This window comes from Prionailurus viverrinus, chromosome C1 (genome assembly GCF_022837055.1).
Source record: "Prionailurus viverrinus isolate Anna chromosome C1, UM_Priviv_1.0, whole genome shotgun sequence".
Lineage (NCBI taxonomy): Eukaryota > Metazoa > Chordata > Mammalia > Carnivora > Felidae > Prionailurus > Prionailurus viverrinus.
Genome location: NC_062568.1, coordinates 28,570,624 through 28,597,065, shown reverse-complemented (window position 1 = coordinate 28,597,065; position 26,442 = coordinate 28,570,624). Strand labels below are relative to the sequence as shown.

Genomic DNA, 26,442 nt, shown 5'->3' with positions numbered 1-26,442 from the left:
AATTTAAACATAAGCCTTCTTTGATAAATTTTGGCAGGATACAGCAAAGTAGCTCAGGCCACTGGCTTACTGACCTCACCTGACAAAGGTGATTACCTGATGGGTGGGGAGAAATTGACCAGGAAGTGGCATGAAGGATCTTTCTGGGCTATATTTTTGTTTTGTGTGATGGTTACAGAGGTGTATACAATTGTCAGATTTTATTAAACTGAACATTTTAGCCCTGTGCATGTTATTGTATCTTAATTATGCCTGTTTTTAAAAAATTCTTTAAGAGAAGGACTCAAATCACAAACTGCTCATCAGTCAAGAATGTCATGATTGATTGGTGATGTCTACCACAGACAAGGGGGAGGAGGATAGATGTCAACACAAGTCCTCATGTTTGCTATTCTTGTGCTTAACTGATCATAGTTAGAGAGTTTCTGCATCATTTAAGTAGTTATAGTATTAACTCATCCACATTAAAGGATTATAATGAGGTGAAAGTTCTCTGTAGAATATATATCCCCGGCCAAGTGTAAGATGTTCTTATTCACATTTATTCCACATGATGTCTTGCACAGTGGAACTGACTTTGGCAGGTAGGTTCCCAGAAAATTCTCCTGGGCTGAAATGAAATGCAGCAGAGCCAGATATTTTCAAAATGCAAGGCTTCCCGTTAACATGAACATAGTTTGTCTGTTCCATTATTCATATTACAAACATTAAATGCTGATGCTGACTTGTTGAGCTGACTTTCCCATTGCCCTACAGGGCCACTTTTTAAGGTGCTAAAATTCTTTCCACAGGCTGAACTAAGTAATGTGTTTTCTTTTGAAGCTCTTTATTCTTTTCTGATGCTTTGTCTCAAGATGGGGTCTGGAATTTCTCATTTCTCCTTCTCCTTCCAACTGAAAATCTACAGGGGCCTTTCAGAGCTTTGCTCTGTGGGCTCTTGGTTTATGTCTGTTGGCTGAGGCATCTGTGCCTTTAGGCACCTTCCAGGAGTCTCCCAGTGTACTGATGAGGATTGTGCTAACCAGCCTGTATCACTGGGAGGCTCAGGGCTCAGCAGCCATGCTATTCCCATGGTGTCCCCACAGAGGGAGCAGGACAGAACCTGGCAACCATACCTCCACTTCCGAAGCCAACCAGAGAGCCAGGCCCAACGGCAGATGCAGCCTGGGTATTCAGCCAAGAGATACCTCCGAGGCCTCTTGCGGACATGGCCCCCTGACACAATGTACAGGCTCCAATGTGCAGGTCAGTGGGGCAGTGGGAGGACATACATCCTGAGCTTCCCTGCCTTCTGGTCGTGAGAGTCTTTTTTCCATCAAGTCCTGAAACATCAGAATTTAGGTCCAATTTTGTGTTAAGGCAAAGGTGCTCAAGCTTGGGAGCTGAGAGCCTCTATCATACCTTTTACCTTTTGTCCTCCCCAACATTTGCAGAGGAACATACAGCCTGAAGTTTTGCCTTCTCTCTAGCTCCCCTTAGGACCTTCACACTGTACATCCTAAGCAGAATTTTCTTCCCAACCTTCTCTACTCAGAGACTTCAGATCCTCCAATCAATCCCTCTCTTTTACAAGATAAAGAAAAGAGGCCCAGGGGACAAAATAATTTGCCCAAAGTCATTCAGCCAAAAGCAAAGCTGGGACCAGAAGGCAGATCTCCTCATACCGCCAGCTCCACATTCACCCCAATATTCCCTAGTTCCCATTCTGAGGTGATCCCAGATCCTCCAGGAAGTAGAAATGTTAGGCTTCCTCCTCTTAAAGATGGCAGCTCTCCAGCATCATCCACTTAGGAGATGGACACCCTTCTGCTGAACAGAGACCCCAAATGCACTCTGTAAAGGCTTGAAAATGAAAACAGGAATCTACTGGGGATTCAAATTGCCAGAGATTTAGCAAATAAACAGAGACCCACACAGATAGATACATACACACAGAGTAAAACTTGCAACATTTGGTACATATTTCTGCTAAAAAAGTATTCATTGTTTATCTGAAATTCAATTTTAACTGGACATCCCATATTTTATTTGGCAAACCTACTGGGAATGAGAGGAGTGAGAAGTAGGATTTGCCAGTGCCCACTGCATGTTTGCCATTTCTTCAGCACAAACAGGACCACAAGAAGACTGACTTTCTTCTTACTTTATAGGTTTACCTTGGAAAAGGAGAGAAAACAACTATTTCCCCAATGAGTGATGACTTGAAGGAAGATGAGGTGTGGGCTTGTCCAGTAGGTTTTACCTTCATGGCAGGCCCAGCATTGCAGGCAGTTCCATTTATTTAACACTTGTGAGAAAGAGCCTCTTAACTAAAGATATGTTTATCTTTGGGTGGGGCAGAGGACAGAGCAGACCACTGCCTCAGAGCCTGGCCCAAACATCTTCAAGGACAATAACTCCTCTTAAGATAAGAAAATGTCTCCTCAAGTTGGGGGAACAATAGCAATACTGCAGTATGAGATCACTGGACCAATGGCCTCGGCTACCCCTTCCATCACATCTCAGAGCTCATTACCTTTATAATCCCAGTATGTTCTTTGGTCCCATATTTCCACCCCAATGATAACCCCTCCACACCCTTCAGACCCACATTTTCTACAAATGCTTCTCTGACAACTCTAGCCAATATTGAGCTCCTTATTTTCTGACCTTATATCACATCAACATTTGGGGCCAAACAATTGAACGCAGAAGAGCTTCATCTCTCCAACAGACTATTAGTGCCTTTAAAAGAGGCCTATGTCTGGTTCTTCTGTGTCTATCCCACTGCCTAGCAGTGGTAACCCCCAATAAATAATTGTAGAATGACTGAATGGAGAATCATGGGGCCTACGTAGCAAGTAGGATACATCCAGTAAAAACCATTAGATTCTCCCCCTGAAGCAGGAGGAGCCTTTTACCCAAACCCAAAGAAACAGCCATGTTTCTTCCACCAGGGACACCCAGTTCTTGGGAATGGTGAAGTGGAAGAAACACATATGTGGCACAGGACCAGAAGCATGAAAGACACTGAACAGAGAACCCTCTATGGGTTCTATCTGATTTTTAATCCCTCCCATCTACTAACTGTCTTCTCTAATGGGCAATGTCCAAGGCCAAGACTAGTGCAAGTGGGGAACCTTGTAGTTATCTCCAAGACCTCTGGACCGGTGACCACTCTTTCTACCAATAACTCCTGGCCAATAACTCTACCAATACTCTTTAGGATACATCAAGGATTCTGTGCTGCTCCAGGACAGTCAACATAATGTACCAAAGAATCTCAGGCCACAACAGGATCTTTCAGGTGTACCCCCGAAATACCATCTCTTGCCTGTCTTCCCTTCATTTTGGATTCAACAAGGAAAATCTTTTGAACAAGGTACATGTTGATTTTATGACCAGATCTCAAATATTTGAATTTGTAACACTTTAAAATGGAGTTCACCAAAATAAGTTCTAGGGATCCTGGGTTTCATTGTCTTTAGAGTCTAGACCAGCATTATCCAAACATACTTCCTGTAATGATAAATTGTTCTATAATACGTGCTATATCCAATTAGTAGCCATTAGTAGCCATTAGCCACATGCAGCTATTGAACACTTGAAATGTAGGTAGTGTGACTATAAAACTGAGGTTTAAAATTTTACCTCCTTACAACTAACTTACATCTAAACAGCCACATGTGGCTATTGACTACTGTATTAAACAGTGCAAGTCTAGACTCTAGATTTTAGATGATTTCTTAAGCCTATTCTACTCTAATATTCTTTAATTCTATGGTTTTGTGGCAATGTTATAAGAAAAAATTCAGGCTTTGGAGCAATGTCTGTCCTTTCTCTTACTAAATGTAAGATCTTGAGTAAGTCACTTAACCTCTTTGAACTTCTGTTTACTCATCTCTGTAATGAACATGATGAGACTGCCTCATTAGTGTACAGAAAATTATTGTGAATTGTCTATAAGTTGTTCAGTGCTATGAACATTTTACTTATCAGTAATATTCTTGGGAACTTGCAGCATTAAAAGAGCCAGAAATTGCCTTTACTAAGGAGAAATAGGAAAAGATGACTGGGTAGCACTAATGGACAAAGAATAAGGCATTGTCTAGTGCCAGGGTTTTTGAGAAAAGAGAAGGTAAGAACAAGAGACTAACATCATATGAAGCTAATTTTTCTGAAATGAAGAAGTACTTTTCCAGAAATTATGGTAGTGCCTACCTGAGCCCTGTCCTTGGAAAAAGATCTGGCCAGGATAAGTAGAATATCTGGTCTATCAAATGAATGGAGAAGAATGTGGCAGGTCCTCAGAGCCTGGTGCCATTAAACATTCCTGCCATACACCACCCTTAAGACTTGACTCTGGAACCATGGAATTTTGGTCATAACCTTGTCCACATGTAGCTCATCTATAGGAAATATGCTGGTCAGGCAATTATATTTCTCTTTGTAAATTAATACACTGGTTTATAGAGTCACTCTACACTTTGCTAATGTGGGTCAACATCCAGACAAATTGATTCTGGGACACTGAAGAGATCAAGTTTCTGGGCCACCCATGTCCTGGGAATGGGTCCTTCCCCAGGTAACACCCAATTTTGACATTGCCTTATGCACTCTGCAAAATCTTACTGTCTCCAGTTAATATCCTTAGACTTTGATGCCCTAGGGTCTATAAAAAAATTTTTTTTAACGTTTATTTATTTTTGAGACAGAGAGAGACAAAGCATGAACAGGGGAGGGGCAGAGAGAGAGGGAGACACAGAATCTGAAACAGGCTCCAGTCTCTGAGCTGTCAGCACAGAGCCCGATGCGGGGCTCGAACCCACAGACCATGAGATCGTGACCTGAGCCAACGTCGGACGCTTAACCGACCGAGCCACCCAGGCGCCCCCCTAGGGTCTATAAATACTGGACAGGGGACTGCAGTACTTTTATTCTGGGAGTGGATCAACACTACACACCTAAGGGATCAAGCGATTTCCTTAATTAATCCCATATGCCAAGGAGTTGTAATAAGCAGGAAGAAAACAGAGGACATATAGAATTATAATTAAACATGTGACCATTAGCACCAGATCTCAAGCCATGTGACCTCTCTGGGCTTCAGTTTCCTCACTTATAAAATGGAGATGACCACACCCACCTTCACCTCATAGGGTTGGATGTTGGAGTTAAATGGCATAAAGTAGTATCTGGCACATAGTAAGTGCTCAATAAATGTTAGTTCTAGACCTCCCTGCCTTGTGTTTTCAAGCATAATTACTAACTAATTGCAATGCTCAAATGCTCAAAATCGCAAGGATCAAAAATCAATTTGTAAAGAAGTAAAAACAGCTCAGAGGCTGTAACTTGAATGCTGACTGATTGTTTTATTGGTTTTAACTTCATCTCCCCTTGGCTTCCCTCTCTTTTCCACTTTATTTGGAAAAGTAGGAAAATCCCAGCTGCAAATCTAAGATTCCTCCAACAATGTGATATTGGTCACATCACTTATGCTCCCTGCATCCTTAGTTTGCTCATCTGTAAAATGGAGTAATGGTATTCCACCCTCTCTGTGTTGTTGTTAAAAATCACAAAAGAGGTAAAATAATAATAATAATAATAATAATAATAATAAGGCTCTCTAAGACCTCTAAATTGTTAACCAAATTCACATTATTTGGATAATCTGGATTCATATTTTGAGACAGAGAGACCAAGTTTTGTGGTCTTATTTCAACAACTGAAATTCCAATACCTTCCTTGCACACCTGTTTCTATTAAGCATAAGCAAATGAGCCAGAGATGATGTTTATTGAGAAAAATCTTGGTTTCCCTTGCATAGATTGAGTCATATATTCAACATCACCTAGAATACAGCCAAAGGGAAGAATGCTTCTCCATATCCCCCTACCTACAGTGCCCTCTGCCCCAGTTTAGACAGTTTACCATATAAGCGAGTGGCCACTTGGCCAGAGTTTCACTTCCCCTACTCTCAGAAATATATTTGGTTCCAGGTGAATCTGACCAGGAAGAATGGACCTGAAGTCTGGCTTGGCTCCAAAGGATCATTCTAGAACACACAAAAAGGTCTTTAGTGCCACACTCTGTATGGACTTGAGGTCCTCTTGGGGGCAGACCTAATGTGGCCCTGGGCCTCCTCAGATTGAGAGGTCCCAGGGCTCATGAGGCTTTCTTGGGCCACTAAAACCTGAGCAGACCCCTCTAAACATGAGCCTGAGTCTGCCTCTGTTCCACCAACATTCTCAGCTTTGGCTCAGACCCCAGAGAAGCTCTCAGGAGCCAATGGTCAGAGGAAGGAGAGTTGGAGGGAGGGAGTAGCCTATTGAGTGGGCATTTGGCCTTTGACCCACTGACACTAAGGATGGGAATGATATAAGGGAATGACAAGGGTTGGGGGTAAAGAGGGAAGGTAAGGCTGGCTGGGAGCCTCCAGAAGTCTGGAGTTCCAACATATACAGGGCCCCTGAAAGGCTTCCAGAGCCCCTGGTTGAAAGTCAGCTTCACATTGTTCTATGCAAAGGCATGCCAAGAGTAGAGGTGTTGCTAAAACGGCTCCAACAAGGAAGGTTTGCCAGATCGTTTCAGCAATAAATCTACCTTGAGTAAGTGATGAAAATAGCTGCAGGACCCTTTACCCCATCGATGAAAGATTTGTTAACTATGCTGGAGTCATCTGTTGACTCAGATCCTTCCCGAGGGTTGCACAGACAGGGTAAGTTCAGAGAGCTGAGCAGCCGTCCATCACAGAGCATTCAGCAAAGGCTTTTCCACAAGTAAACAACCAGCAGACAGCCCAGGAAATCAAGTGCTTCAGACTGAACATCTCAATGACAACAGAGCAGGACTGCTGGTCAGCCCACCATAATCACACCACTGTTACCCTCCAGTCCCTCACAGTTTGCAAAGGGCCAGCATGTTCATTCTTTGAGTGCCAGACAACTTTGTAAGGAAGCAAAGGCAAAAGAAATCAGTATCCCCCTTTTACAGAGGAGGAAACTGAGTCCAAGAAATGAAGACTCAATCCTGAGCCTCCTGGATCCCAGTGAAGTTCTGTTCTATAGACCTGGCTGTAAGCCAACCTCCATATAAGCACAAGCAGAAATGCAGAAACAAGAAAGGAAGGGGAACAAAGGCCTTGATCAACACTTTTGCTCAGAGGAGCAAGAAGGGAGGCAGTTTGGAAGCAGCTAACAGTACCATGCCCATCTCTGGCTTTACAAGGCTGATGCACTGTTCACCTTTGCAGGTCAGCAGGGCCTGGATGAAGGGGAAGCTGGGACTGGTGGACGCATGGACGAGGGCTGTGTAGCCAAGAATCACAGCCAGGGGATTCACTTGCTGCCACTCAGGAAGCAGCCATGCCAGGAAGATGAAACCCAGGCAGAGGTACCATTTCTAATAGGCTCCCCTGTGTCATTGTTCTTCTTGACTCCAGAGGGGATACTCCCTCCCTTCACCATTTCTTGGGGTTCATCCAGAGAAGGGAAGAGTACTTCGAGCCTATTGACCACTGTTTTCCAAAGGGTCACATGTGGAACACTGCCAGCTGCTCAATGAAAAAAAGAATTTTGTGGCCATATACATTTGGGAAACGCTGCATACCATATCCTCCTCCCAGAAAGTCACAGGACACATTTGAATATAAACCATTTGGGGAAGTTCTATAGGTGAAGTAGCTGGTTTAACTTTAACACATGGTTTTCCAAATTTCTTTAACCACAGAGTCTCCCTACACTCTTTGCCCCATCTAGGCAACTGGAGTCTTCTAGAAAAGAGCTCTTGGCCTTACAGTTGGAAAAGCCTTGGTTTGAATCCCGGATATGACTAGTTGTGGTGAGCCTGATAAAGAAACGTAACTGACTGAGCCTGAATTACTTATTTTGTAAAATGGAGCTGTTATCATACATACTCACTAGCTACCATGAGGATTAAATCCATTAAAATGTAAAAATGCTTTCTAAACTCTAAGGGGTGTGTGTGTGTGTGTGTGTGTGTGTGTGTGCGCGCGCGCGCGCGTAAGATGACAGTGGTTCAGAGCAATATAGACAACACATGCTCCTATCTTCAAGCTCAGTTGACTTACAAGAAGGTCACTGTGAGCTGGAAAGGGGGAGAAGAGAGGTGCCACATGGCAGAAGGGCAAAGGGAGAGACCTTTTACAATGCATAGAGATAAGGATCATAGAGCTTTGTTTTTTAAATTTTTTTTCAGGAAAGCACTATATGCAAGAAAAAGAAAGTACTATATGTCAGGCATGGTTAAAGGTCATTCCTCCTCTATGAATAGTAAAATGTTTTATTATAACAAACAACATTTGAGATCTTGCTATTACAACCATGTTTTTCTTCCTAGGCTGCAAAGGAGATTTCTTCCTTGGAACTACAGTCTAGCACAAGGTCTGACTGTTAAAGGAACCTGCTCTATTCCTTTACAAAGCCTGTTTACAGGAATGTGTATCTGTCATTCCCCAGGACACATCAATAGAGAATCACCCTCGTATACACACTTCAAAGGAGAGCCACAATGAAAAAATACAGCAAACCTCCAGAAGGGCCTTTGGGCATGCCTGCATCGATCATTCTTGGCTCCTGAGTGACAAATCCCACATTACATTCTATGGAGGGGCCTTCCCCAATAGAAAGGCAGATCTCAGCGGTAAGAAGCCAAACGTCTTTCTTGTTAATATGGGTAGCCCTAATCATGCAGAGTTCATTTAAGAACACTGAGGCATGCCGAGCATCACTTCCTCATGTCTTTTATCTTAGAAAGTAACAAAGTCCAGTCGAAGGTGGCAACAGGACTGACAACCCCCTTTTTTGCCTAGTACTCAAGCACACGCATACTGCAATTAGACCGCCTGGGTTTAACCCCACTTTCCAGTTGTGATCTTAGGCAAGTTGTTTGATCTTGCTGAGGCTCAGTTTCCTCACCTGTAGATTGGGGATAAGAATAATCCCTTCATAAGACTATTGTGGGGATTAAGTGAGTTATTGCACATAAAATACTTTGTATAATTCTTTTCCTATATTTAGTACTTAGTATGTGTTAACTGCTACTATTATTATCATTCTCTCCATCACCTGACTTGCCAGCAAGAACCCAACCCAGGTAATGAGATTAGGACTCCTTGAACCTACCTCAGCCAAAGTCATGGCTGTCTCAGTGCCTGTCCTTGCCTCTATTCCTATTAACCCCAAAGTGATAGAAGTTGAAAGTCAACTGTCTGTCCACATACTTGCAACTAATAAGTTCTCATTCCCATCCTATTTCTACAGACAGACAAGAGAATATAAAACTCTACAAGGGCAGAAGCAGTCACTTGTTACAGGAGCCTCCTGCTGAAAGATGCCTTTTCCCTCCTATAGCACCTGCCACTGGCTCAGAGAAAAACACAGCTGGGGAAGTGAAGAAGAAAAAGGTTGTGTGTATGTGTGTGTGTGTGCATGTGCACATGTGCATGCATGCTTGCTCTTAAAAGATTAATCTCAATCTAGCAATGAGACAATTAAAAGGGATGTCTCAGAGAACTGGCCCTACTTGCTATTGAGCTCATCATGTGCAGCTAGAATAAAGCTGTAGTAATTTACTAAATGTTGAAAATGGTGCACTACAAGGAGTTTCAGCTGCCCCAGTTCTACCTTAAAGCATATGATATTACCGCACTCTGGTGGCAACAGAGTCCTTTGTGCTATTAAGGGGTTGGGGGTTATCTGTAAATTTGTAAGGACGGAATTTGAGCTTATAAGCAGTTGACCCACTTCAAACTCAAAATGCTAGAGATCTTGAATTTAGCAATGGATTTGCTTGAGGATCTGTCACCTTTGAAAATGTACAGTAAATTTGGCAAGTTTATCAACCTTTTCAAAAGTCAAGTACACCATTTCCCCCGAGAATGTTCCTAGCTGTCTCTGGCATCATCCTGCCTTGCAATTCTACGTGGGTCTTCCATGGTTTGGAGGTACCTGTGCTGAGCAGGAACAAGTGGGGACTCTGGAATGCTCTGCCTGTAGCAGTTGCATGAACTCAAGCCCTCTGAGCTGCAGTGACCTCATCTGTGCACATAGATAATAATGCCCACCTCACAGGGCTGATGGAAGGATGAAATGAGTTGATGAATTTTTGTGAAAGTATCTTGTCTTGGATTGGGAACTATAGCAATGTTAGTTCATTGTGGGGACTCGTCCTCTGAAGTGACACTGGAGGAGCCATGGGCATTCCAGGTGGTCCTGGTGTTGATGAGGGAGGTTATTGTCAGTCTGTTCAGGATTTTCTCAGATTTCCTGTATCTAACCTGATCTAAACCTTCCCATCCATACCAGAAAGTCCTCTGTCTTCCCCAGTTCCTTTTGAACCAGGGTAAACAGTAGGCCTGATCTGCCAGAGTCACTGCATGCCTAAGGAAAGCCCTTGATTTCATACCCCAGGTCAGCCCAGAACCAAGGCAGGCTCAGAAGACAGGAGTCCTTTCCTTCAACCCTTGTATATGGTTTAGCAGAGGAAGGCAGTATTTTCCACTATATTAAAACTCTATATAAAGTTTTAATTGGAATAAAGAAATTAAGGCTTGGCTTGTCAGCATACCTCACACAAATCATTTGGATTTCCACATAGATTTCTCAATGCAAACCTTGTCAAACAAAATGCACAAGGTCAGTATTCAGAAAAGGGCAGTTGGTGGGCAGCTGGCACCTAGACAGTTAAGGTCTCTAGGAACATAAAGATCCTATGTGCATACACTTGGTTAATCATTTTCTTAATGTCTCAAAATTATAAATATCATCCTGCATATACTTGGTTGAATTTCCTTCCTCATCCAACTCTAAACATGTAGGGTGTTTGCGTGTGTTTCTGATCATTGTTTTCTCTTTGAACACACACACAAAATGAAAAACAGTTTTCTTTTTCCTCCTGTGAAATTGAACTCCTTGAAACCCAGAACACGTATACATTTCACAGAGCCAAGTTCATATGTTAAAAGCTGCAAGCTAAAAGGAGGAATTTTCAGCAACTTTTTAAAAAAATTGTTAAATGTTTATTTATTTTTGAGAGAGAGAGAGACAGACAGAGTGTGAATGGAGGAGGGGCAGAGAGATGGAGACACAGAATTCAAAGGAGGTTCTAGGCTCCAAGCTGTCAGCACAGAGCCCACCACAGGGCTCGAACTCATGAACTGTGAGATCATGACCTGAGCTGAAGTCAGACACTCAACTGACTGAACTACCCAGGCTCCCCTCAGTAACTTTTGAGTAACTGGAAAGAGGAGACCCTAAGTACTACTACCCTCAATGTCTCATTCTCTCTCTCTCTCCCTGTCTCTCTTTCTCTCTGAACACACACACACACACACACACACACACACACACACACACACACACATTTTGGGGTTTTCTGGACACAAAAAATTGGGCTAAAGTTGCCACTGATTCTGTCACATGGTGATTCATTTTCAGCTATGTTTCTATTGCAGAAATGTGAAGATACCTAGATATTCTTCAAGTGGCAAGATTATACCTAATGAGACAAGAGCCTCTCTCAAAGAAATATCCCATGAAAAATTCTAATCCCAAACATTATTGTAACTACGTGTAATTAGCTCATTCTGTACTCACAGCAACCTTATGAGGTAGCAAGTATGATTACTCCCATTTTACAGAAAAAGAAATTGAGGCTTAAAGAGTTTACATAAAGTAAGCAAACACAAATGCATATTCCTACTTTCTGCTCTTTGTAACCTAAAATGTTGCACAATGTTCTGTACCTTGCTTTTTTCCCTTAGCAACACACACAGGGATTCCTCACTTTCCATACACAGAAATCTCAGCTATATCATTCCAACCCGGCTTAGTTTCCTCGGCTGCAAGACAAAGAAAGACTATATTTTGTCTTGAAGGCTGTCGAATTTATCATGTTTATACATCTCAGAGGAATCAAAGGATGGATTAAGGGAGGGACATTTCCCAGTTCCCAAGAAGCAAAGCGGCACCACTCTGATCATACAGCCAGCTCCCCGGTTAGTCGGTTGGTCGGCTTTACTTCTCAGCCATGGGTACTGAAGCTACGTCACACCCAGCAGCACCTGGTGCTAGAGATACAAGAAGATACAGTGTTGTTTGTCCTCTGCAAGCAGCAGTTTTTAAATACCTGCCATGTTGGGTTTTGTTTTGTTTTCAAATTTTCTCCAGGTGCCCAAGGCTTTGAAACTACCTCCCATCTCAGAAGAACCACCCAGAGTCCTGAACCCCCTGAGGAGTCCATTTAAAGCCAATGAACCTCCAGCAGAACTCTTTATCTTCCCAGTGGAGATTCATTTCCACACCCAACATCCCTCAAAAGAAAAGTCACACAGAAGAGGTAGATCACCTGTGTTTAGGTGTTCCTGAGGGAACTCAGGCAGGCACTTGGATGTGGGTCTCCCTAATGTAAATGTCTCCTAAATCATGGTTTACCCTCCTCAGAATCATCATCTTCAGAGAACATTTTTTAAAGGAAGAAAAAGGGTAAAATCTAGAAGTCGATGCCTTCTGGTCATATTCACATGTCCCCATATGGTAGTAAAGATGGCCTCCTGCATGGGTTGGTTTTTTTTCTTTTTTTTAAGTTTATTTTTTTGAGAGAGAGAAAGAGAGTGAGAGAGTGCACACAAGGGGGAAGGGTCAGAGAGAGAGAGAGACAGAATCCCAAGCAGACACTGCACACTGTCAGCACGGAGCCAGACATGGGGCTCAAAACCACAAACTGTGATATTGTGACCTGAGCCAAAATCAAGAGTTGGATGCTTGGGGCGCCTGGGTGGCTCAGTCGGTTGAGCCTCCGACTTCGGCTCAGGTCATGATCTCATGGTCCGTGAGTTCCAGCCCCGCGTCGGGCTCTGTGCTGATGGCTCAGAGCCTGAAGCCTGTTTCAGATTCTGTGTCTCCCTCTCTCTCTGCCCCTCCCCCGTTCATGCTCTGTCTCTCTCTGTCTCAAAAATAAATAAACGTTAAAAAAAATTAAAAAAAAAAAAGAGTTGGATGCTTAACCAACTAAACCACCCAAATGCCCTGGCCTCCTGCATTTTCATGCTAATCTCTTATCTGTTAACCCCACTAGAAAGGATATGCCCCTTAAAAGCTCTTGCAAAAGTACCAGAATTGCCTCTAATTGGCCAGGCTTGAGTTGCATGCCCAACCTGGACCCAATCATTGCAGCTAAGACAATGAAATGTGCTCATTAGCCAGTCACACGCCCATCCCTGGAGTCAGGGAATGGACACAGCTCCACCCAAACCACATAGTGTGAGCAGGGGAGAGATGGGTCCCCAAAAAGAAGAGACAGTTGGCAAAAACCACAGACATCTACAAAACTTGGCTTTCTCCTTGTCTCCTAGATGCTCCACACCCTGAGTCAGGACCAGAAACAGAAGAAAAGGTCAGGGCTTTACGGAAACCTCCCATGAAGCATGCATGCCTAGAAAAGCCAAGGGAGTTAACAGTGCATCTCCCAGTGGACACGGGCAGGGACATGCTCTCACCTCAAGGTAGCTATTCATTCCCTCCAGTATCCCACAGGACTCTCACCCCAAAAGGAAGCAAGGCAAGACACACAAGGAAGGAGCCATGAAGAAGGAGGCTGGAAGGGAAGCTAGTTGCTCCCCTGCCACTCGAAAATGGCTTAGTTCAGGCAGTGGCTGTCTTCACCAAAGTGCTATTATAAGACCAACTTAGTGTCTAGTTCATGCAACTTACTCACTGAATCATCCCCCTACTAACAGTTTCTGGTTGCAGATGTAAAACAGCACCAGACTTACTAAAACTTTGCTGCATGCTTTATAGTTTATCTTATGTTTTTAGCCAATGAAATTCCATTTCTAATCAATTTAAGAATATTTATTTATTCATTAACAGTCATAATATCAATAAAAGACTTCAATTTTTCAAGACATCACATGGACATTTGAAACTATACATACGAGTATACCTAAGGGAATCTTTTATGTGTTGATAGGTTGGAAGTAATGGGTCATATTTAGAAAGCCCCTCATTTTCACAAAACCAAACGTCCTTTCCAATGGGCAAGATGACTGTACGATAAATGTTGAGTGGTCTCTGACAGGTGCTAATGAAAAGTAAAAGGATGAGCATTCATATTTATGGAGCTCTTCCTCTGTGCCAGGTACCATCCTTAGTTTATCTCACTTACTCCTCACAACAACCTTACCCTCATTTCAGAGATCAGAAAACTGAAGGCCTGAGAGATAAGTAACTTGTTTGAGGTCACACAATTACAAGTGGCCTAGCTGGGATAGGAGCTCAGGCCTTCTGATGCCAGAATCTGTCTTCCTACCCATTACACTGTCTTTCAGAATAAACAATACAATGAACAGGTCAGAACATTCTTGAGATGTTTCAGTATTGAAAGCTTCCTTTGATTATTGGGGAAAGAGCTCATTTACTCTATCTCTTAAGTGAGAGTTAATCATCCTAAAGACTCTGAAGTTCCCTTAAAAAAAAAAAAAATCTAGATGTGGGCAAGGGTTGCTCTGTGTGCAAACAGGTAGGAAAGCAGCTTTCCACCTGTGGGCCTCAACGTCAGGTACACAGTCTGAGCCACTGAGATCAGTGGCAATATTGGCAAATTTCATCTTTGGTATTGCTCACCTCACACTGCTCTCCACTTGTTTTGAGCTGCCATGTTCACCAGGTATCTAGAGCTTGTGCATCGTCTGCCACCCTGCCAGAGGGAACCTGGTCTGAAAAGTCCCTGATATGTTGGTGTGAGTTAGTTCAGTATGTGACCCAACCTAGTGGTAGAAGCATAAAGAAGAGTCTAAAAAGGCAAGATTTCCATGACAATCTTTTTTACAAGGTTCCTAGGACAAGGGTGTTTAAAGCTGCTAAGCAGAACTGCCCCATTGCTAGAGGTTGCACATACCCATTTACTTGCTTAGCCCTGGATAATCTCACCTCTAATATCATAAAAATAAAACAAGATTTTATATATGCATATACACCATATATATTTTTTTGATGAACCACCTGAGATTAAATTGCAGACTTTGTGTGTATTTCTTCCTTTAGCAGCACATATTTCCTGAGAGCAATGAGTTTCTCCTTCATAGACACAATGTAATTACCACACTCAAGAAAATTAACATTGATGCAATATTATTTTCTTTTTTTTTTTTTTTATTTTTTTTTTAATGTTTACTCACCTTTGAGAGAGAGAGACAGAGCACAAGCAGGGGAGGGGCAGAGAGACAGGGAGACACAGAATCAGAAGCAGGCTCCAGGCTCTGAGCTGTCAGCACAGAACCTGATGTGGGGCTCGAACTCACTATCTGTGAGATCGTGACCTGAGCCAAAGTCAGACACTCAACTGACTGAGCCACCCAGGTGCCCCACAATATTACTTTCTAATACATAGTCCATATTCAAATTTTCCTAATTATACCAATAATGTTCCTTATAGTTTTTCCCCCCAAGCAATCCAGGACTCTACTCAGGATCATGTATTATATTTAATTGTCTCATGTCTTTAGAATCTTGTTCTTCATGACATTTGACATTTTTGAAGAGGATAGACTAGTTGCTTTTCAGATTGCTCTCAATTTTGATTTGTCTGTTTCCTTGTGATTCAGATGCAACATTTTTGGCAAGAAGAGTATGTAAGTGACAATACATCCTTCCCAGCAATCACATCAAGAGACACAAAATATCCCTTCATATTTATTTCATTTATTATAATTTGTTTTATTATAGGGGATGTTAAATTTCATTATTTAGTTAAAGGTGGTGTCTACTAGATTTCTCCATTGTAAAGATACATTTTCCCTTTGTAATAAATAAGTAGCCTGTGATACTTTGAAATTGTGTGTGAAGCCAGCTTTGAAACACAACAGCAACAGTGTGTTAAACGTGAAATAAAGACCACTCTCTGAGATTAAGACAAGGTCTCAATCACTTAGATTACTGGGTTTCACCCTTCCTAGAATAGTCCCTACTGATTTTGAAAAAGAGCTGGAGGAAGAGAACAGAAGTGAAGGTAATGATGTGCTTTGTGTAGCATTATCATCAATCCCATTACCCTCTATCATCTGGAAGGTGTTACTTTGTACTTTATAACCTTCAGGAACTAAGTGATCGTTGGTTCTGCGTAGAAAAATTGCTTTGTGGTTGAAACTCTGTAATCAACAACCCCATGAGCCCCAAGATGGGGGCTTTCTAATTTGAGATTTTGGTCTAGAAGGTTCTCATAGCCTCTCTAGTCTTTTTTTTTTTTATCTCAGGAGCCTGTGAACAAGATGAGAACAATAACTACTGCTCGGGTCCTCCCAGTGCTTACAAACTGAAGGGCCCAAACTGAAGGGCCACTGTTCTAGCTAGCCACCTTGGCCATGGGAGACACCTGGCCTCCACTCCTTAGCAGGGCTAGAAAAGAGGGACAAACTTAAGAACAACTGGAATAAACCAGCCTAAGCACAAGGAGCTATCAACCAAGTAAAAAAAAAAAAAGGTTCTTTCTCCTTCTTGCCGATTCAGAAATTCTCACTTGTGCTTTTTCTCCTTTTGCTCTGGAAGGTGATGATGCCCCACCCCAAAATATGACCCCACCAATGTCCCTGATTAAAGGAATAAAAAGTCCAGAGAGCCAGAGGGGCCGGGACAGCCCCAGGACATCAGGCTGCAACAGCTCCACAGGCCCCATGGACGTGAGAAGGGCCAAGGGGACACTCCCAGCAGAAGGACAAGGTAATCACTTCTGGGGTATACAGATGCTCCCCACCCCCACCCCCACCCAGCTTGTCTGTGGCTCTTGGCTCATTTAAAGCATCTGCCAGGGCCACACAGCAGCTGTGATGTAAGCTGTCTGAAAGCCACCCCATTGAAAAGAGGAAATGAGCAGTGTTTCCAACAATGTCTGGGATTAATGTTCACCATGCATATTCCTAAAGAGTCAGTACATGTTTTAAGGGTTTGCTGCACCAACATGCACTGCCAAGCTGTTCTGTGCTCTCCTCACTCCTGGCAGCAGTATGTAATGACACAGCTCCCTGTGCTCATCAGGGAGACACGCTACTGGATTTACCAGGATATTCAACACCCTCCCTGGGGCAAGGGAGCCTGGTGACATGACCCTGCCAACAGGAAGAGTCCCCTGAGAGAAGCCGCCCTCCAGCCTGAGGCCTGTTCACAGAGAGAGAAGGACCCTGGGTTTCTACTGAAGGGTGAGGCAGAGCAAATCCACATCCTCTATGACTTAGGCCCACTTAAAGTTCTTATCCTTAAGGGCTGACAGTCTAGGAGGAGACTAAGATGCTTATACAAGAGCAATAATGCAGAGACAGTGCAGCAATAGCTTCCATGGGGGGCTTTGATCTAAAAGCAGCTCATAAAGCAAAAATTGCTTAGAGTCCAAATTACCCGAGAGTCCCTTAGGGAGGTGCCATGCTGGACACTTTCTAGACCATTTTCTAGAAAGTGCAGCCCAGCCAGCTATTCCTCCTTCATGGGAGTGTTGGGCTGCTTTCTCTGGCTGAGCCCCAGATGAAGGAGATCAGTGTGTGTTTGGGTGCCAGACAATGTGAAGAAAGTATCTCTGTTAACAGCAGAATCACACTCAGGGCTGCAAGAAACTCACTCTCTGAGAGGCACATGGGAACTGAGAACCACAAAGACAGCAAGTATGGCATCTTTCATTTTCATCTCACGCCACTCAGGGACAGGATGCCTCACTGTTTAAGTCTCTGACTCCCTCCCTCCTTCCCCCAAGCATGTATAGTTGAAACCTTGTAAGCATAAATTAAATACATAGATCAGTAACTCCTTTATGTGTTTGCAGCTTCTCTAACACTGCAATGGTCAAAATCAAACTCCTCTCTTTCACTACCTCTCTATCTCTTTCTCCAAAGATGTCATTTTCACTTATAAACTATTTCTGTAAGGTATCTTTCTCCTACAACACTCTCCCCTTTTATACTTGCATGGCAGTGATCCTCTATTAAATTTGACACAAATGAACCAAACTTTAGGTACAGTCATGTCAGTAACAAGGGTGTTCTAGGAGGTTGCATAGCCCAAGACAAATCACAGCAAACACACACACACACACACACACACACACACACACACACACACACATACACACTTGGACATTTTTATAAAGGGAGTATCTGATTAGAATGGGGGCGCCTGGGTGGCTCAGTTGGCTGGGTGTCAGATTTCAGTTCAGGTCAGGATCTCACAGTTTATGAATTCAAGCCCAGCATCGGGCTCTGTGTTGACAGCTCACAGCCTGGAGTCTGCTTTGGATTCTGTGTCTCCCTCTCTCTCTGCCCCTCCCCTGCTCATTCTCTGTCTCTCTCTCCCTCTCAAAAACAAATAAACACTAAAAAAAAAAGAAAAGAAAAAATGAATACCAGGGCCATGACTATGATAAGAATGCAGCCTAAAGCCCCAAGTGTGTTGGCTAAGTGTGTGTAAATGAATATGTATATGAGAGCACATGTGTGTATGAGAGTATGTGTATGCTTATATGCCTACATGAGTACTTGTGTGTATATATGTGTGTGTGATTATGCAGGCATGCATGCCTGAGGACAAGTGTGCATGTACTGATGTGTGTCCTTGTTCATGCATGGTACATGTGTACATGCGTGCACACATGCATATGTGGTTGTGCATGCATGCGTGTGCACACTCGCTTTGCATATATATGTGTGTGCACACCTGTAATCAGATGTGTGTGCACATCTGTAAATGTGTGTGTTTCTGTGTGTGCATCTTATGCCTGTGTGTGTGTGTATGTGTGTGTCCTTGTAAGCATCCACTGTGGCCAGTGGCCAGCTCTACTCCTGACCCCTGTGCCACAGTGATAGGGAAGGGAACGTTACAGAAACACCTTCAACTCTTCTAAGCAACAGAGGGAAATACAGCTTCCTTCTTCTCAGTGGCCTGAGGACCTGGAGTCACTGAGCAGTCCCAGCATTGATCCATAGGGTAGGCTGTACTGCAGAGCACTGCAGAGAGACATGTGATGGAAAAGGGAAGCAGAGGCTGAAATCACATAGCCCTGTGCCCAGGGGCTGGGCTACACACCACCCTAGCCTTGCCAATATAGGGCTGCTTGAGTCCAGAGAGATCCCTTTGCCAGAGTCTCACAAAGGCATGACATAGGCTAGTGGCAGTCCCACACTGACCTCCAGAGAGCAGGAAGTAAATGCTGGCCCTGCTCTGCCAAATCCCAGGAGTAGGGCTGACCCTGCACTCTGGCAAGCACCTGAGCACACTAGCATCTGCCTGCTGGGGATTCGGGGAGCACAGTCCAGGTGAAGCCTGCCTCCCCTGCACTGGGGCTAACATTGTCCATGCTTGTGTTTATTTTCAAGAAGATTCCAAAGACCCCACACCGGGACACTTCTTGCTGGGTCCAGATGGAGAAAACATCTGCCTATCCCTCCCCAGGCCTACTGAAACCGAGGAGCCTCTTTCAAGTAAAGGTAAGATGTTACACCGCAGGCCAGCCTCACTTTTATATGGAAAGATTTTACCTGTAGCTTCCAAAACTTCCCAGCAGCAGAGACATCATTAAAAACAGATGCAAGTCAGCCAGTTTCTCCCCTCTCACTGACACAGAGGTGCTTCTGTAGCTCAGACACAATAACCCAATGTTTGCATGACAAGTTTACTCTTGCTGGAGCATCTGGAGAGGGAAGTTCCTGTGGAATGGCTTGGAGGAGGTCTAATGTGCTGTGTTGATGCCTTGATGAGAATGATAAAGCCCTTTTGGTAATTGCCCAAACTAAACACTGCCTTTTCTCTTCTTTCCAGCCACCTTCCAGAGGTGGAGATGGTTAATTGGTAATCCAATCAGGTATCCTTGTTATGTGCGTTGGTTCATTGCTGCAAATCATTTGGCTTCTGACAGATATCAAAGCAGTTTCCAAAAACCCTCTGGCACATTACCTTTTTGGAGAAGAGATGCTGGCTCTGGGCAATAGCCATTTTGCAAAGGGAAAAAAAAAATGAAGTCAGAGGGTGATGAGTATCAACCACCCAGGAACCATCATGATGTGTATGTGTGAGACGTATGCCCAGCAGGCCTCTTGATGAGGGAGATTAAAATCTGTACTCATTTGGTGAGTTATGTCACCACTGGCTTAATAAAAAGAGCATGGATTCAAAGCCAGGAGATTTGAGTAGCCCTGGCTTGTCCTCTGCCTCCATCTACATGTCAGATGACTTTGGGTCAGTCCCTCCCAGTGTTCAAGGTCCCTCATCCAAAATGAGAAGATCAACTCCTCTACCTCCAGCAGCTAGGAAGTTTCTTGACTATTGCTGCAGTTTACGTATTCCATCTATTGCTTGGAAATAGATGATTAGTACATGGGTTTCCAGAAACTAGAATGCATTCAGTTCCAAATTCGGTGTTAAAGAACTTTCATCACCACTTGGGTTATCGCATGATATAAGTATAAAAATAACTTGGATCTGTATTGGCAGAAGCAGAATTTGGACAGGTGGAGGCCACTGTCAGTGTGACACAGCTGGTACAACAACTGGAGAGCAAATATGATTCTGTTCACCTGCCGCACATTTGTCCACTCCGTTCTAGGAGAAATAGCTCCCCTTTTGGTAAAGCAAAAGCCAGAAGCAGAAAAGGAAATATTTAGGCTTTAAGTTCGTTGTCACATTGTCAGTATGATGCTTCAGTCATTTTAGTATTCCCAGCACCTAACATCATCCCTAATACATACATAGCAGGATCACAATCAATTTTCATTGAAAAGTCTTTCAATAATGTCCACACAAAAGGAGGAAAGAGAAATGAAACTTATGCTGAATAAATGGAGACTTGTCTGCCATCTTGTGCTAGTTCCATGAACAATACATTTAATCCTCTCAAGCCTAAAGGCATTCACGGTAAGCTTGTTGAATGAATCAATCCATCAGTCAGTCAGTCACTGGCCTCTTGCCAGCCTTTCCTCCACATACAATTGGTGGACCTTTAGCCTTGATGGTGATTGGAATGTGTCCTGGAAGACAAGGCAGAACCTGAAACCCACATCTCCCTACGGGGGGCCCATAGAACAGGTCTAGCCTTTGGAGAGTCTCTGTGAATAGGAAAGATTTTGTTGCTGTTGTTTTCTTTCATTTCATTTTGAGAAGGAGTATACTAAAAAAAAAATGTTCAACTCTTGCAAAGGACTTGCTCCAATTACACCAAACTCTTTGTAGCTCAGTTTGTTCAGATCCATCTCTACCATCCTCCCCTCCCTATCCTTCCAGGCTCATCTCCCATCACATTCAAGCCCACTCTTTCCTCATCTCTCCGATGGCCCAGACATTCAGGCTTCCTTCTCTTATGACCCTCCCAGCCTTTGCCCAATTGCTCACAAATATTGAGAATTGTTTTAAGTTCCAGGCAAAGGCTCATCTTTTCTGGGACAGTTTTCTTAATAAATCCACCTCCTCTCGGGGCGCCTGGGTGGCGCAGTCGGTTAAGCGTCCGACTTCAGCCAGGTCACGATCTCGCGGTCCGTGAGTTCGAGCCCCGCGTCGGGCTCTGGGCTGATGGCTCAGAGCCTGGAGCCTGTTTCCGATTCTGTGTCTCCCTCTCTCTCTGCCCCTCCCCTGTTCATGCTCTGTCTCTCTCTGTCCCAAAAATAAATAAACGTTGAAAAAAAAAAAAAATTTTAAATCCACCTCCTCTCTTATAACTGCCTCAGCCCATTCCTCTCTCTCAATCCCAGCTTTGTGATTATTGTTTTTAATCTGCATCTGTTTTCTGTTTAGCTCCCCAAATATATTACATGAGTCCCAGAGAACCTCTTATCTTTATCATATGTCCAAGAAATACTTGCTGATTGATTTGAATACCCCAGGTACCACAAAGGAAAGTTCTTTGGGGATCACGTTGGGTTGTTGTTGTTGTTGTTGTTGTTGTTGTTGTTAATTTTTTAAAAATCTTTAGTAAAGGAGACAATATGATCTGTCTGATCTTTCTGAGACTCTCAGACTCTGTCAACATCTATTTGGAAATACATTCTTAGGCAATTAGATCATGATATCTTGCTTTCAGAGAGCATAGAGAAATGGATATAAACCTTCAGAAGAAAAAAAAAAGATGTGAAGGCTAGAGATGGAATTTGACACTCTTGGTTATGTTGGGATATTGCAACACTTAGAAAATGCAAAGGCTTAAGAAAGGAAAAGTTCACTTGGAAGGATATAAGTCAAAGCAGTGGCTGTGCTCTCTGCATTGCTTATCCTTGAGTCAGATCCTTCACCTATGTTCCCAGTCATGGTGGCCACAAGAGAAGTTTTCTTTTATAAGTTTTTTTATTGCAAGAAGTTCAAGGATGTCTGTGCCAGTGATTCAGGTTGAGACTTCAGGTCCCATGTAAATTTAAATTCTTTTTTATTTAATGTTTGTTTGTTTGTTTGTTTGTTTGTTTAGAGCGAGGAGGGGCAGAGAGAGGGAGAAAAAGAGAGAACCCCAAGCAGGCTCCATGCTGTAAGCAAGAACCTGACACAGGGCTCAATCTCACGAACCATGAGATCATGACCTGAGCTGAAATCAAGAGTCAGACACTTAACCAACTGAGCCACCCATATGCCCCCATGTAAATTTAAATTCTTGATCTCTTTCAGAGTTTCCAGTTAGCACTTGTTCTTGTCCTAAATGGATTTTTACCCCAAATATGTTCTTTATGTTTTGGTCATTTATTTTATTATTTTTTAATGTTTATTTGTGTGTGTGTGTGTGTGTGTGTGTGTGTGTGTGTGTGTGTGAGAGAGAGAGAGAGAGAGAGCATGAGAAGGGGAGGGGCAGAGAGAGAGAGAGAGGGAGACAGAGGATCCAAAGCAGGCTCTGCACTATGAGTGCAGAGTCCAATTCAGGGCTCAAACTCCTGAACCACAAGATCATGACCTGAGCCGAAATTGAGAGTTGGCTGCTTAACTGACTGAGCAACCCAGGCACCCCTGTTTTGGTTATTTAATTAGCATCCTTCTTCTTACAACTTTTTCTTGGTTCTTGGTATGGTGGTTTTAAAATATGTCCACAGGGGCGCCTGGGTGGCTCAGTCGGTTGAGCGGCCGACTTTGGCTCAGGTCACGATCTTGCGGTCCGTGAGTTCGAGCCCCACGTTGGGCTCTGTGCTGACAGCCTGGAGCCTGTTTCGGATTCTGTGTCTCCCTCTCTCTGACCCTCCCCCGTTCATGCTCTGTCTCTCTCTGTCTCAAAAATAAATAAATGTTAAAAAAAAATTTTTTTTTAATTAAAAAAATAATAAAATATGTCCACAAATTCTCTGACACTTGTTCCTCCAAAAGGGAGAAACTAATACTCCTTCCCTTGAGTGTAGACGGGACATAGTGGTTCATTTCTAATAAATGTAGAATATGACAGAATTGACCCACACTGAGCCTGGGTCATAAAAGGCACTGCGGCTTCCTCCTGGCTCTTTCTCTTGGATTCCTCACTCTGGGGAAAGCCAACCACCATGTCTGTCATGAGGCTACTCAAGCAACCTTGTGGAGAGGTCCATATGGCAAGGAAGTAACACCTCCTGCCAACAGCTAAAATAAACTTCCCAGGCTTATGGGTAAACTACCTTGAGAGGAGATGCTCCAGCCCCAGTGAAACCTTCAGATGACCACCCTGCCTGACATTGTGACTACAGCCTCACAAGAAACCCTGCACTAGAATCACACACCAAAGCCACTCCCAGAGTCCCACAGAAACTGTGCAAGATATAATAAAGGTTTCTTGTTCTTAGGTCAGTAGATTTGGCGATAGTTTTAGCAATAGATCGTATACTTCGTGTCACTTCCTGGTGATCTGCAATTTGGTAAACAGAAACATGTAGGGTCTGAAGAATATTCCAGCTGGTCTCAAAACACTGGTTATTTGGAAGCAAACATACTAAACGGTTGACTTTTTCTTTGCTTTCCCCATTTGGCATCTGTGATAATGCTGGTTGTGGCAACCCATGGGTAAAAGAATACAATTTTCCTTGAGTAGTCTTTCTCTTAACAACTGGTGCCTTAAAGAAGATGACAGGAGAGTTAAAGGAGGAAAAGTCCATTGGGGTGCCTGGGTGGCTCAGTCAGTTGAGTGTCTGACTTTGTCTCAGGTCGTGATCTCACGGTTCACGGATTTAAGCTCTAAATTGGGCTTTGCACTGACAGTGCAGAGTCTGCTTCAGAGTCTCTCTCTCTCTCTCTGCCCCTTCCCCCACCTCTCTCTAAAATAAATAAACATTGAATTAAAAAAAAGAAAGGAGGAAAAGTCCTTTAGACAAAGTAGTGTTCAGGGTAAAAAGAAAGAACTCCAGACTAAGGGTCCAAAGTCTTGGGGTTTATGCTCAGCTCTACCACCTGCAATTTCTGTGATCATGGCCAAGTAATTTCACTGCTGTGGACTTCAGCTTCCTCATATGGGAAAAGAGTAGATGGAATTAGATCCAATCCTCCCAGACTATGTCCCATAGAACTCCAATTCCTCAGAAGATTAACAGGCATTATGTAAAAAACAAAAGATTCTGAGGTCAAATAAGTGTGGAAACCAGTGAGCTAAATTAGCTAAGCAGATTCCTTACTGCAGGACTTCACAAGGCCTCTAATATGCTAATGTGAATTACTGCTCTTTCAGATGAGGATATGCATTGTTGCCCAACTTATTTGACCACTTATTTATTGTTTTCAGCAAAGCACATGTGGATCTAAGTCATTTTTGGAACACTTTGGAAAATGCTAAACTGGTGCTTTCTAAGGTTCCTTCCAGCTATAATGTTGTATGTTGCTAAATGTGCCCTTTTCCCAAGGAGACTCTCCTGGTGGGGCAGTTCTGCTGTCTAAATCCTGAAGCAGGATCTCAGTCATTCAATAATTCACGACTGTTCTTATTCTCATTTTCCAAACATCACTTCTAATCATAAGGCACACAATCCATCCATCTCTGAGTGAGAAGTAGAGGAAAGAAGCAGCCAGTGTGCAAATTTTAGACTGATTGCAAATTTTGTCCAATCAGTGTTTGTTAATAACCCATAAGAAATAATGTTGCCAGTTCTAACAATCTCAGGTCAATTGAAATATAGGAAAATGTGACTGGATATGGTCACTTGGCACCTAGCACTGTCTTTCCAGTGGGCCTTCCTGTACTGCAGAGGCAAGGCTAAAAACACTTCCTGGATAACCTTTGCCATCAGGAGGCTACACGCAAATTGGGTTCTGCCAAAGAGCTGCTCTAGCAAGAGCCATGGAGGGCAGAAGCAAGGCAGAAGCTTTGGGCTACTTGTGCTGACAAGCAAGCTCATGAAGACTGAGGTAGTTGCTACAGCAACTTTATAAGCACCAAATTCTGTATAGTAACTCCATTCCTTTTTAAAATACATGGTGGTTTCTGTTCTCCACTAAGCCCTGACCAACATACTCTCCTTACAGAAATTATGGGAGATTCCCATGAGGCTCAGCATGGAGCTAATTTGGGTCTGTCACATAGACCACACAGCAGGCTCTGATAGCTGTGCTTATTCCTGGACTTCATAGAGAAGTAGGGTTCTTTCCCTCATCACAGTGAGGCCAGCAAAGCCCCAGCAGCCCACACTGGAAGGTGTTCTGATAGCCACCAGCAGAGAGCCACTAAAAAATACTAGGAAGCCTCCTTTCCTTTGACAAAAACCTCTCATGATTCCTATAAGCACAAAGACTCCCCTACCTCATATTTGGCTAAAAATGTGTCATCACCACTTTATGCCTGCCAAAGAAGAAAAACGTCAAAAATAATAGTTCTCTCTGAATCTGTTGGAAATTATTTTTTAAGGAAAAAAATCAGTAATGAAGTATTGAAGAATATTTAGTTCCTCTTTATTTTTTTGCATATGATGATACTTACATTTTTTAGAAAGCCCGTGAAATTATGAATTCTGCCTCCCTTACGTTTGTTCTATTTCGGATAACCCCAGAGTCAAGATGGAATGGAGGCATGACCTTCATCATCATTTAAGCAGAGGAAGTGCTTATCCAATAGACTTGTTGAGGACACTAGTAAATTATATGGATAACAGCAAAGCTGTCTGGTTGAAGTGGGGTTGGTCTGTGTCCCCCCCAACTTTTCCACAGCTCAGCTAATTCTTCCCCTCCTAAGATTGTTCCTGGGTAGGGGGTCTATACAGATCCACTAGAGATATGAGACCACAGTTTGCAAACTCTCTCATTCTATAGATAAGGACACTGAGGCCCAGGAAAGTATGGTGATTTGCCCAAAGTCACACAGCTTCTATGTGGCAAATCTAAGGCTCAAATCCAGATCTTCCTGCACCCACTCAGGTCAAAGCTCTTCCTACTAAATCATATTTACCTCCAGTCCTTCTTGTCCAAGTTTCCAGGCTTCAACGACTAGCTGAATTCCCACCTTCTTTGTGACGGCTTACCTGATGTCATGCTAATTGCCGATTTCTTAGATTCCACTAATTCT

General features: G+C 43.2%; 1 protein-coding gene across 2 annotated transcripts in view; it reads left to right on the top strand.

The window, feature by feature from the left end:
* KIAA2012 (KIAA2012 ortholog) overlaps positions 1-26,442 on the top strand; it is a 110,109-nt gene that overhangs the window by 16,810 nt on the left and 66,857 nt on the right. Inside the window, exons 3-11 of one of the 2 annotated variants that reach the window (XM_047870605.1) lie at positions 1,086-1,245; positions 3,206-3,361; positions 7,232-7,371; positions 8,457-8,640; positions 9,261-9,403; positions 12,168-12,336; positions 13,352-13,501; positions 16,542-16,712; positions 19,352-19,459. In XM_047870605.1, the coding sequence (XP_047726561.1) occupies positions 1,086-1,245; positions 3,206-3,361; positions 7,232-7,371; positions 8,457-8,640; positions 9,261-9,403; positions 12,168-12,336; positions 13,352-13,501; positions 16,542-16,712; positions 19,352-19,459 (1,381 nt within the window). Of the gene's footprint in view, positions 1-1,085; positions 1,246-3,205; positions 3,362-7,231; positions 7,372-8,456; positions 8,641-9,260; positions 9,404-12,167; positions 12,337-13,351; positions 13,502-16,541; positions 16,713-19,348; positions 19,460-26,442 lie in introns of both variants that reach the window. The other variant, XM_047870604.1, reaches the window with a different exon arrangement.